We start from the raw sequence: 12,782 nt of genomic DNA, 5'->3' as shown, positions 1-12,782 counted from the left end.
CTCCCAGCCACTCTACAGGAACACACACATACACAGATGAGACAACTGCAAAAAACACTTATATATACAGTATATATTACATATTACTCATTACATTTAACAAAAGTAACGCATTACTTTACAATATTACTTTGTGTGGAAAGTAACATGTCATATTAGTTTGCGTTACTTTCATGAAAAAAAAGATAGGCTACTTAGTAACTCAGGTTTGATCACTAGCTTCTCCTTTTATCTGTGGCGCTGCTTTCCTGTGCTAGTCTACAAGTGCAGCGCTATATATATATATATATATATATATATATATATATGGGCTGTTTAATTAGCCAAATATACTGTAAGCCAAACATCTGGCCAGATTTCCTATCCTTTCATTCAAGATATTTCTCTCGAGCCACTAGTTCTGGTTAGAGACCACACACTTGACACTAGACGGGAAAGCCCTGCTATCACAGAAGCGATCCATGGCAAAGATCAGCGGTGCGTCCTCTATACATGTATACGGACAGCACCTGTCATGACATTTCTCCAAACAGCCTTTCTCCGCTCGCTCGGGAACTAAATGAGGAAACAAGTCGAGATCGGATCATGGAAACACAAAGCAACTGTAATAATATTACCCAACTTGAAAAAGTAACACGTTACTTTACTCTGTTACTCCTAAAAGTAATATGATTACTTGACGCGTTCCTTTTGTAATGAGTTACCCTCAACACTGATCTTACCCAGGAGGGGAACCGGTGCAGAGGAGGGGTGGGGGGTTTCAGGACATCCGGGTCCAGCAGTTCTAGCTCCTCAGCCAGCCTAACAAACACTTGTTCCTTGGGAGGACCTTTGGCCCCGGCCCCCTCCACCACCCCCTCCATACCGTCAGGCAGTCCGTCGTCTATATCTGTCTCTTCCAGGACATGATTGCAGTTGGATGGGGACACAGGGCTCTACAGGGTGCAGAAGATGAAAATAAAACAAACAAATACTATAATTGAAACTACATCGAGTGAGGTCAGGTCCTCTTTTTTTCCGTTGTTACGTGACAGACTGTTGACTTCAGGCACCCTCTCACTGTTTTTGTACAACAGGATAGAGCTGAGCATGCTCCCTCCCTTTACCTGGGTGCTGGAGGCAATCATGTTTATGGGGACATTGAGGTGGTGCAGCCGGTCCAGACCTCCAGGCTGGGGCTGGCTGTAGTGTTTCTTCACCAGCTGGATGCTATCGCGGGGGGTCAGGGGCGTCCGCACCTGTAAGTTCACAAATAAAGATGACATGATTGATTGAAATTTGATCGATTGATCGATGTGGTTCAAGTTCAACTAAGTTTATTAACTGATTACATCCCAGAGCGGCCATCATACATAGGCACAGTCAAACAGTGCAGGGATTCTTGAAAGTTGGGACAAAGCATGGGAGCTTTATTTTTATAGTTGAAAAAAGAAGAAGATTTTCTAACATTATTTAAGCTTAAAAATTACATTTAGGGCAATTCTATAAGTGGAAAGATTTGTTTTTAGAATTTTCAAAATATTTTCGATAGTATTCATTTCCATGTCGGCTCTATGACTGGAAAAGCCCTTGTCCGAAGCAAAGGATCCCAATTCTATATTCTGAGTGTACAAAACATTAGGAACACCTTCTTAATATTGAGTTGCACCCCCTTTTGCCCCCAGAACAGCTTCAATTTGTCGGGGCATGGACTTTACAAGATGTCGAAAGCCTTCCATAGGGATGCTGTTCCATTTTTACTCCGATGCTTTCCACAGTTGTGTCAAGTTGGCTGGATGTCCATTGGGTGGAGGACCATTCTTGATACAGGTAGAAAACTGTAGAGTGTGAAAAACCCCAGCAGCATTGCCGTTATTGACACACTCAAACCGGTGCACCTGATACCTACTACCATAGCCCCCGTTCAAAGGAACTTACATCTTTTGTAAGTTGCCCATTCACCCTGTCAATGGCACACATACACAATCCATGTCTCAGTTGTCTCAAGGCTTAAGCATCCTTCTTTAATAACCTGTCTCCTCCCCTTTATCTACACTGATTGAAGTGGATTTAACAAGTGACATCAATAAGGGATCATAGCTTTCACATGGATTCACCTGGCCAGTCTATGTCATGGAAAGAGCAGATGTTCCTAATGTTTGGGACACTCAGTGTATAGCGCTATTAAACAAAACAAATATACGTTCAGAGATTTGTTTTACATATTAAGTTAGACTTATTTGTATTACATATAATGTTAGAATTAAACAATCAAGGCCTATGTAAATGTAAATTAAATGCCCTTTATGGTGTCTGACGGAGAATTAGGAGGTTGTTGCTTTACATCGTTTGATAGCTGATACTTTGGTCTATCAAAATATATACAGTATTTCAAATGTTACTAATATTAATTAAGAAACAATGTGGGGGAAAAAGTACAGATTGTTCGTTTTCCAAGAATCCCTGAGTTACAAGAAATGTACGACACAGGTGCACAGATACAAGCAAGGGAAAGATCACTCTAATGACAGATGATTTGGGCCACTAGTTAGGAATGTAGAACTTATCACACCTTGGGTAAGGTCATGCTGGTCCCAGTATGGGAGGGTTGAGCCAGGGTCTGGGCGGTGGTCTGGAAGGGGTGGGAGTTAGACGGAGAACGGCAGAGGAGAGGGCTTTTAGGGGTGGAGGTTGGAGTAAGGGTGTCAGGGATACTGGGACCCCCGTGGGTTGTTTCATAGGTGGAGGAAGAGGAGGAGGAGGAAGAGGAGGAGGAGCGCAGACGTTGGGAGCGGAACTTGCTGCTGAGCTCGTCTGAGGAGTGGTCTCTGGGAGTAGCACCACCTAGTGGTTGGTCTTGACCTTGAGTGGTTGTAACAGGACTACCAGGTCCAGCCCCAGTCTCCCTGCCCCTGCTGCCCAGAGAGGGAGTGTTTGACAGGGTTACTGTCACTGTGCCATGGCCTGTTGTGTCTCCTCTGTCCCCTCTGTCACCGCTCCGTTTACAGGGCTGCTCTGACCTGTCCCCTGTGCCTGTCTGTCTTCCCCAGCCTGTCTCCTCCTGGACAGGCGGGGTCCCAGGACAGCTTGGGGGGTATAAGGAGCTGCAGGGTACCTGGTGGGTGTCTGTGGAAGGAGAGGTGGGTGGTCCAGGAGATGAAGGGTTCTCCAAGATAGCTATTGAACAAGAGGGGAAAATATAGTCAATCTAGAGATACAACTGCAGCTTTTGGCAATATCACAAGATGCTCTGTACAACATAGGCCAACAGCAGTCTACCACTAAGGTGACTAGGCCCTGATACTATCAAAGTAACATAGGGTGTGCTCCAGGGCTCTGTGCTGGGCCCCCTTCTCTTCATAATCTACATACTCCCACTCGGACAGATCCTCATAGTTGTTATTGCGGTGAAAACAGCTGACTAGCAGCTGACTAGCAGCTGGCAAGCATCCAATGCCTCGGGCGAGGGTGTCTGTCTATTAAAACAGAGTGTGGCACTCTCAGAGAGTATTCTGGGTAGATTAACTAAAGTTCCTAGGAGTTTTGTACAGCTGTGGTGGAAGGAGGATCACCTTGGAGTTTGTCCTGCAGCATCATGATCTGTTCTGCCTGCTTCAGGTTGGACATCTTCAGTTGCTGGTTCTCAATCTCCATCTGAAAAACAGTACAAAAAGAAGATAACAATGTAAGGGGTGTGTAACCGGTGGCAGGGAAGTCAGACGCAGGAGAGCAGAACTTGGCAATAGCCGGAGCAGTTTAATTGCAAAACCAACGGCATAAAAATAACAAGGTATGGGTACAAAACCCGTCGCGCACCAATCAACACGTGCACAAGCACTTACAATAAACATTACCATCGGGATGAAACCCTGAGGTAAGGAATGCCTTCCAGACCCTCGAAGTGAACTGGGGACCTCGATCAGACACTATATCCTCAGGCACCCCGTAGTGCCGGAAGACGTGCGTAAACAAGGCCTCCGCAGTCTGTAGGGCCGTAGGGAGACAAGGCAGAGGGAAGAGACGGCAGGACTTAGAGAACCGATCCACAACGACCAGGATCGTGGTGTTTCCCTGTGAGGGGGGGAGGTCGGTAAGAAAATCCACCGACAGGTGCGACCAAGGCCGCTATGAAACGGGTAAGGGGTGTAGCTTCCCTCTGGGCAGGTGCCTAGGAGCCTTACACTGGGCGCACACCGAGCAGGAGGAAACATAAACCCTCACATCCTTGGCCAAGGTAGGCCACCAGTACTTCCCAACCAAACAGCGCACCGTCCGACCAATCCCAGGATGACCAGAGGAGGGTGACGCGTGGGCCCAATAGATCAACCGGTCATGGACAGCAGACGGAACATACAGACGCCCAGCGGGACACTGGAGGGGAGCGGGCTCTGCACGTAACGCCCGCTCAATGTCCGCGTCCAGCTCCCACACTACCGGCGCCACCAGGCAGGATGCCGGGAGTATGGGAGTGGGATTCATGGGCCGCTCCTCTGTGTCATACAGTCGGGACAGTGCGTCTGCTTTCACGTTTTGGGAACCTGGTCTGTAGGAAAGGGAAAAAACAAAACGGGTGAAAAACATGGCCCAGCTTGCCTGGCGAGGGTTCAGTCTCCTCGCTGCCCGGATCTACTCCAGATTGCGGTGGTCAGTCCAGATGAGAAAAGGGTGTTTCTTCGAGCTTCTTCGAGAAGAAGGCACAGGGGCGGAGCTTCGGCTCCTATCCCAGCCTCGGACGCGTCCACCTCCACTATGAATGCCAAAGAGGGATCCGGATGGGCCAGCATGGGAGCCGAGGTAAACAGAGCCCTCAGGTGACCAAAAGCCCTGTCCGCCTCAGCCGACCACTGCAAACGCACCGGGCCCCCCTTCAGCAGTGAGGTAATGGGAGCCGCTACCTGACCAAAACCCCGGATAAACCTCCGGTAGTAATTGGCAAACCCTAGGAACCGCTGCACTTCCTTTACCGGGGTGGGAGTCGGCCAATTATGCATGGCTGAAATGCGGTCACTCTCCATCTCCACCCCCGAGGTGAAAATGCAGTACCCTAGGAAGGAGACGGATGCTGGAAGAACAGGAATTTCTCAGCCTTGACGTACAGGTCATGGTCCAACAGTCGGCCAAGCACCCTGCACACCAGGGACACATGCTCGGTGCGTGTGGCGGAGTATATCAGAATGTCATCAATATACACCACTACACCCTGCCCGTGCAGGTCCCTGAAAATCACGTCTACAAAGGCTTGGAAGACTGATGGAGCATTCATCAACCCATACGGCATGACGAGGTACTCATAATGCCCTGAGGTCGTACTGAACGCTGTCTTCCACTCGTCTCCCTCCCGGATATGCACCAGGTTGTAAGCACTCCTGAGATCTAGTTTGGTGAAGAAGCGCGCCCCATGCATTGACTCAATCGCCGTGGCAATAAGATGTAGCGGGTAACTGTACCTCACCGTGATCTAATTCAGGCCTCGGTAATCAATACATGGGCGCAGACCTCCCTCCTTCTTCTTCACAAAAAAAAAACTTGAGGAGGCGGGTGAAGTAGAGGACCGAATGAACCCCTTACGCAGGGATTCAGAGACATATGTTTCCATAGCCGCCGTCTCCGCCTGTGAGGGGATACACGTGACTCCTGGGAAGTGCAGCGTCTACCAGGAGATTTATCGCACAATTGCCCCGTCGATGGGGTGGTAATTGAGTCGCCTTCTTTTTGGAGAAGGCGAGAGCCAAATCGGCATATTCAGGGGGAATGCGCACGGTGGAGACCTGGTCTGGACTTTCCACCGTAGTAGCACCAACGGAAACCCCTAAACACCTCCCCGAGCACTCTCGCGACCACCCCGTGAGAGCCCTCTGTGGCCAAGACACAGTGGGGTCATGACAAGCTAACCAGGGTAGGCCTAGCACCATGGGAAACGCAGGAGAGTCAATGAGGAAGAGACTAATTCTCTCCTTGTGACCCCCCTGCGTCACCATACCCAGAGGAGCGGTGGCCTCCCTAATCAACCCTGACCCTAATGGTCGACTATCTAAGGCGTGAACGGGGAAGGGCATAGCCACGGGAACAATGGGGATCCCTAAACTAAGGGCGAACGATCTGTCTATAAAATTCCCAGGCGTGCCTGAATCGACGAGCGCCTTATGCTGGGAAAACTCAGGGAAAGAAACATACAAAAACATGTGTGCAACAGAAGGTGAGAAGGGTGAGAAGGGTGCCGGCTCACCTGGGATGATGCCAGAGTGCCCTGCCTGCTGCCTCGATCCCGCAAAACCAACGGCATAAAAATAACAAGATATGGGTATAAAACCCGTCGCGCACCAATCAACACGTGCACAAGCACTTACAATAAACAATCCCACACAAAGACATGTGGGGGAACAGAGGGTTAAATACACAACAAGTGATTGAGGGAATTGAAACCAGGTGTGAGGAAAAACAAGACAAAACACATGAAAAATGAAAAGTGGATCGATGATGACTAGAAGACCGGCGACGCCGACTGCCGAGCGCCGCCCGAACAAGGAGAGGACCCGACTTCGGCGGAAGTCGTGACAAACAATGAGCAGAAGCTTTGAGTTATTGGTTCTCATTGTCTTTATCAACTGATCATGATCTATGTTTGTGTTCCAGTTGAAATAATGCAAAGAAATCTTTGACCTGGCTGGTCCATATAGGATTTATATGTACTGTACATGATGCCAGTATTGTGATACTACGATTTTCCTTGGCAAAAAGAGAAAATACAAAGCAGACAACGCTATGGTCCTTTAAAAACAAAAATGTATCTGTATTATAATCCACATAATAATTCAAATGTCCTGTTGCTGGAGGATAATTTTCCTTCTGTAGCAAACTGGCTCGAATAAATGTCCTACATCTGTAGCTTGCAAAGAAAACAAATGTGACACTGGGTGACAACATAAGGCAGTTTTTTTCCAACATTAGGACTATTTTCCTCAAGAAATGAAGTCCAATTCATATTTTGTTTCCTTTTCTTCCTTACTTCATAGTATTGTGATACATACTAGTATCGTGACAACAATACTGCATACTGTATTTGAGCTTACCTCTCGTAGCTTAAATGTAACCCAGTCTTTGATTTTAGCAGCCTTCTCCTCAATGATCTTAGCCTCCTGGGCTCTGACTAAGATCTATAGGCCAAGAAAACAGGGTTTTAGGGTTAGTCAGGGGTTTATCAAAACTCACATCATTATGAACATGTATGTTCCTTATCTATTGTTGCTTCTCAAATGGAACCATATTCTCTATATAGTGCACTGCTTTGGACCAGGGGCCATAGAGCTCTTCTCAAAAGTAGTTCACTATATAAGGGATAGGAAACCATTTGTGACTCACCCTATAACTTCCATACCTGTTTTTCCAGCTGCATCTCTAAGCTCTTTATCACGGCATCTTTCTCCTGCACCTGATTGGTCAGCTCCTGGTACCTTCTGTACAACGAGTTCTCTGATTCGCTGGGTTGTATGTTTGCAGATTTCAGCTTCTCTTCCATGACATGGACCTGTAATAGACCATTAACTACAGTATGATTACATGCTCACAGACTCACAAGATAGACGGGAATAAACGGGCTCTTTCTCTGACTCTCAGTAGAGGAGACAAAAAAGACGAGCCTCGATGGTTATACACAGCATAGTGCAGAAATTAGAGGAACGAGAGACAGACAAAGACAGAGAAAGAAAGTGAAAGAGAGAGAAAGTTCTGAACATCTCTTTTGACTTTTGTAGTGGAGATGAGCCTGACTCTGGGCATGCTGTGCTGCAGCTACTTGAGGCGACTGAAGCTTCTCCAGTAGCTTGAAGTAGCCGAAGCTGTGGTTTTAAAACTCTGCCGTACCTGTTTCTCAGCGCTCTCAGCCCGTTGGTCAGACTCTGTAACCCTCTGCTCCAGCTCTTGCATCTAGGGGACAAAGGGGTTGCCATGGTTACTCCTTCCTACAGGTCAGCTGTGTCAGTATGGGGTTAAAGGGGGGTCACTGGAAAATCCTGTGTGTGCGTGCATGTGTGTGTGGTTGTGTAAGAGAGAGTTTGCACTGCCCTCCAGAGGTAATTCTGAGCCTCCCCAATCACAATTGCTAGCTCTAGAACTTTCACAAACTCAACAACTCAACTCAGAGATGCTGCCATGCACAGGTTCAGGCAAGACACAGCATGCAATGTAGGCTAGCACACACACACACACACACACACACACACACACACACACACACACACACACACACACACACACACACACACACACACACACACACACACACACACACACACACACACACACACCTGGAACTGCAGATTATAAGCAGTGAGGACACACACACACACACACACACACACACTGTTAGCAGTATAGACCACACAAACACACACTCTGTTAGCTCTATAGACTACAAACACACACACAGACTGTGGAGAGGTCGGGGAGAGAGGGGCGAGGGGGTAGAGAGTCAACCTTGTGAGAGTCATTGCTCGAAACCAATTCAACTCAGACATTTCTCTTCACAGCATCAAACTGACTAATAAGACCTTGAACATTATCAGGCAAGGTCATCAGAGGGCTTTCAGGAAAAAACCCTGAACCTAACTTGATCCTATAGGTTGGTCCGAAATGGCCATATACTGAGCTCATCAGAGGGGGCTACGGACTGTGTGTGTCTGTGTATTCTTGGTTTTACTATCCTTGATGGGACCTCACAAGGATCGTAAAACAAGGTAAAGGTGGGGACATTTTGACAGTCTCCACAAGGAAAAAGGCTAGTTTAGGCTTAGGAGTTAGGTTTAGGGTTACAGTTAGGCTTAAGAGTTAGGGGTTAGGTTTAGGAGTTAGGGTTAGGTTTAGGGTTTGGAGTTAGGTTAAGGGTTAGGTTTAAGGATAGGGGTTAGGGAAAATAGGATTTTGAATGGGAATCAATTGTTTGGTCCCCACAAGGATAGTGTGTGTGTGTGTGTGTGTGTGTGTGTGTGTGTGTGTGTGTGTGTGTGTGTGTGTGTGTGTGTGTGTGTGTGTGTGTGTGTGTGTGTGTGTGAAAAAATGTATGAAATGTATGCATTCACTACTGCATTCACTACTGTAAGTCGCTCTGGATAAGAGCGTCTGCTAAATGACTAAAATGTAAAATGTAAAAAATGTGTGTGACGGGAGTCTCGGAGGAATTATCTGTGGTGAGATCATATGTTTTTACATTTCTAGAGGACTGGTACTTCAACACTGGAGCACGGTAAGGTAAACATAGTGCACAACGATCGAGGTACACCTCAGTTAATGCTTAGCTGTGTAAACCTCGCAAAGACTAACTCAACCTCTGACATTAATACTAGAATAAGGATACGTTTAGCCCATATACAGTTGAAGTGGGAAGTTTACATAGACTTAGGTTGGAGTCATTAAAACTCGTTTTTCAACCATTCCACAAATTTCTTGTTAACAAACTATAGTTTTGGCAAGTCGGTTAGGACATCTACTTTGTGCATGACACAAGTCATTTTTCCAACAATAGTTTACAGACAGATTATTTCACTTGTAATTCACTGTATCACAATTCCAGTGGGTCAGAAGTTTACATACACTAAATTGACTGTGCCTTTAAATAGCTTGGAAAATTCCAGAAAAGGATGTCATGGCTTTAGAAGCTTCTGATAGGCTACTTGACATCCTTTGAGTCAATTGGAGGTGTACCTGTGGATGTATCTCAAGGCCTACCTTCAAACTACCTTCAAACTCAGTGCCTCTTTGCTTGACATCATGGGAAAATCAAAATAAATCAGCCAAGACCTCAGAAAAACATCCTTGGGAGAAATGTCCAAATGCCTGAAGGTACCACGTTCATCTATACAAACAGGGGGAGCCTTGCAAGCTGAAGAACACCATCCCAAACGTGAAGCAGCATCATGTTGTGGGGGTGAAGGAGTGGGCGTAGGGTGTTAGTGGTTAGTGGTGAAGTGACTCTTCACCTCAAGGTCAAAAACCTTGAGAATGAGTCCAAAGAAAGGCATTACTGGCCGAGTGAGAAAGGAGTCAGAGAAGAAAACAAAGTCTTCACCACACATTAACCAGTAGTAAAAAGCATATGGTTAGCTTATAGTCACAAGTCTCTCAGGAAGATTTTAAGCAGGCCAAGATGACAATGAGGGGACATAGGCGGTACTTATAAAATGGAATGAACATTAAAGTAGCTGACACATCCAAGTAAAGCTTACTAGAAGCTCTACGGAGACGCAAGATTCAGAGCGTAGTGCAGTGTTGCAATTTCGTTTTTTTTGGTCACAAAAAGGGCCGCTCCTTGTAAACTCAGCAAAAAAACAAACATCCTCACACTGTCAACTGCATTGTTTTTTCAGCAAACTTAACATGTGTAAATATTTGTATGAACATAACAAGATTCAACAACTGAGACATAATCTGAACAAGTTCCACAGACATGTGACTAACAGAAATGGACTAATATGGCCCTGTGTCACATCCTGACCTGTATAGGGGTTATTTGTGATTGTAGTTTGGTCAGGACGTGGCAGAGGGTATTTGTTTTATGTGGTTCGGGGTGGTGGTTTGTTTAGAAGGGTGTTTGATTTATTATTTTCTGGGTTTTGGGTTATGTTCTATGTTTTTGTATTTCTATGTTCTTTCTAGTTTAGTATTTCTATGTTTAGGTATTGGGTCTTGGACTCTCAATTGAAGGCAGGTGTTTGTAGTTGCCTTTGATTGAGAGTCCTATATATAGGGATGTGTTTTGTTTGTTAATTGTGGGTAGTTGTCTTTAGCATTGCTGTTTGTTGTATAGCCTGCTAAACTGTTTCCTGTCGTCGGTTCTTTGTTTATTATTTTTTTGGTGTTCACATTTAATAAATATAATGATGAGCAAGCAACCCGCTGCGCCTTGGTCCTCTCTTCACGAAGACAGCCGTTACACCCTGACTAAAGGAGGGGGGGGGGGTCAAAATCAAAAGTAACAGTCAGTTTCTGGTGTGGCCACCAGCTGCATTAAGTACTGCAGTGTATCTCCTCCTCATGGACTGCACCAGATTTGCCAGTTCTTGCTGTGAGATGTTACCCCACTCTTCCACCAAGGCACCTGCAAGTTCCCGGACATTTCTGGAGGGAATGGCCCTAGCCCTCACCCTCCGATCCAACAGGTCCCAGACGTGCTCAATGGGATCGAGATCCGGGCTCTCAGGGTAGTCCCAACAATATCACCCCTCAGAGCAGTGGTGTCGTGGAGGGTTTACACAGGTATACGCCGAATACTCACTTCTTAGTCCCCACAATGTGTGTTGAAGTAGTGTAGTGGAGGTCTACGCCGTATCAATTAATAAGGCTGGAACAGATCAGAATGTTTCGCTTACAATGTTGACCTATTATTTCTTCACATTTTAGCCCCAGCGATGTGCACACCGCGGTAGGCCTACACGCAAATGTTCCAAAATAACATTTGTGGGAAAACACCGTTTTGAAATGCGTGAGCGTGCGCGTGAGCGGTTTCATGGACAGAGATGGAAAGATCTGTTTGAAATTTAGAAAGTGGGGAGATCTAAAGATGCGGGTTGCTAATATGACTAGGATAATGCCTTTGGCTGCTGGACAATGAAAGAAAGTTGAAAGGAAACCAATAGTACAGGAGAACGCATATGAGGAAGTCTGTAAAATAATTGCATCCACCTTTCTATGGTGGGATTTTGGCTATAGGCTACTTTGAAGCAACGTAAAACATGCCTCATTATAGGATTAAAACATCCAGGTTTCAAACAATTAAGTAACAGGAAAAATATAGCGGTGCTTATGACAGAGGGAAAGGCTTTCCCAAAAACCTTCTCAATTAAATGTTAACTAGCTTCAAAGTCGCTTATGCCTACCTGGCAAAATGATATCATGATGATTTGCATCAATCCAGTGGCCATTTGTTTTGGAAACTACATCTAATGTGCTACAGAAACACTGCTAAGCAAACAGCAGTGCCTGTGCACTTGAATTGAAGGGTAATTACACACGAAAAATCTACCTTTATTGGATTTTTCACAGACCTCAAAATGGTCTCCTGGTGTGGGTTAAGCATTGTTCTTGACTTAGACTGCCCAATTTGTTGTTTTTCTATTGAAGTGTGACTTTGAGAACAAAAACCTGAAAGAAATGTGAAAAATCAGAAATCTGTCAATTTCTCCTGACTCAGTTGAGTCTCATTTATCTGTTTCAATAGTAGGCCTACTATTAGCCTACTGCACAGTACAGCTTGGGTTGGCCTGACTCTGAAAGACCAATATGGTGTTTATAACCGTTTCTCATAAAGAACTTTCACACAGGGTGCCTTTCCTAAATTTAAGTATACCCACTTCTCTAGGCACCACTACACCACTGCCTCAGAGGCTTTGTCACTGAGGACAGTATGCACCAATGAAGGTGCAGTGACATCCAGTCGGTAAAACCTCATAAATGTGTGAGAGGTGGCCCAACATGCCGTGTCGCAAATCTCTTGCAAAGAGATGCATGTGAACAGTGCCCAAGAGGTAGCCATACCTCTAGTGGAATGAGCCCTCAGGCCGTCCGGGGTCCATAAACCATTGGTATTATAAGACAATTATAATAGCCTCCACTGTTGACGAGAGGGGGGCCGGACCTTGTAGGGAGGTGCCCAAGAAACAAAGAGTTGGTCACTCTTACGTAATGCTCTTGTTCTTCAACACTAACTCGAAGAGGTGGGTTTTAAGGGAAACCGTGTCTCACATTGTTTGCTCCTGTGTCGGGGAGCAAAGTAAATAATCATCTGTGTAGGCTAAGACTCTTAGTCCCCTGAT

The 12,782-nt window shown here is 45.9% G+C and overlaps 1 protein-coding gene across 4 annotated transcripts in view; it reads right to left on the bottom strand.

The window, feature by feature from the left end:
• plekhh1 (pleckstrin homology domain containing, family H (with MyTH4 domain) member 1) overlaps positions 1-12,782 on the bottom strand; it is a 66,930-nt gene that overhangs the window by 30,149 nt on the left and 23,999 nt on the right. For all 4 annotated transcript variants that reach the window (XM_045717964.1, XM_045717965.1, XM_045717970.1 and 1 more), the window contains exons 3-9: positions 7,840-7,902; positions 7,355-7,504; positions 7,050-7,133; positions 3,552-3,633; positions 2,552-3,156; positions 1,107-1,238; positions 723-935 (exon numbers count right to left, since the gene is read on the bottom strand). In XM_045717964.1, coding sequence (XP_045573920.1) covers positions 723-935; positions 1,107-1,238; positions 2,552-3,156; positions 3,552-3,633; positions 7,050-7,133; positions 7,355-7,504; positions 7,840-7,902 — 1,329 coding nt within the window. The remainder of the gene's footprint in view (positions 1-722; positions 936-1,106; positions 1,239-2,551; positions 3,157-3,551; positions 3,634-7,049; positions 7,134-7,354; positions 7,505-7,839; positions 7,903-12,782) is intronic.

This window comes from Salmo salar, chromosome ssa01 (assembly GCF_905237065.1).
Source record: "Salmo salar chromosome ssa01, Ssal_v3.1, whole genome shotgun sequence".
Classification (NCBI taxonomy): Eukaryota; Metazoa; Chordata; class Actinopteri; order Salmoniformes; family Salmonidae; genus Salmo; species Salmo salar.
Note: the sequence above shows the minus strand (reverse complement) of the source record. Positions and strands in the feature narration are given on the sequence as shown.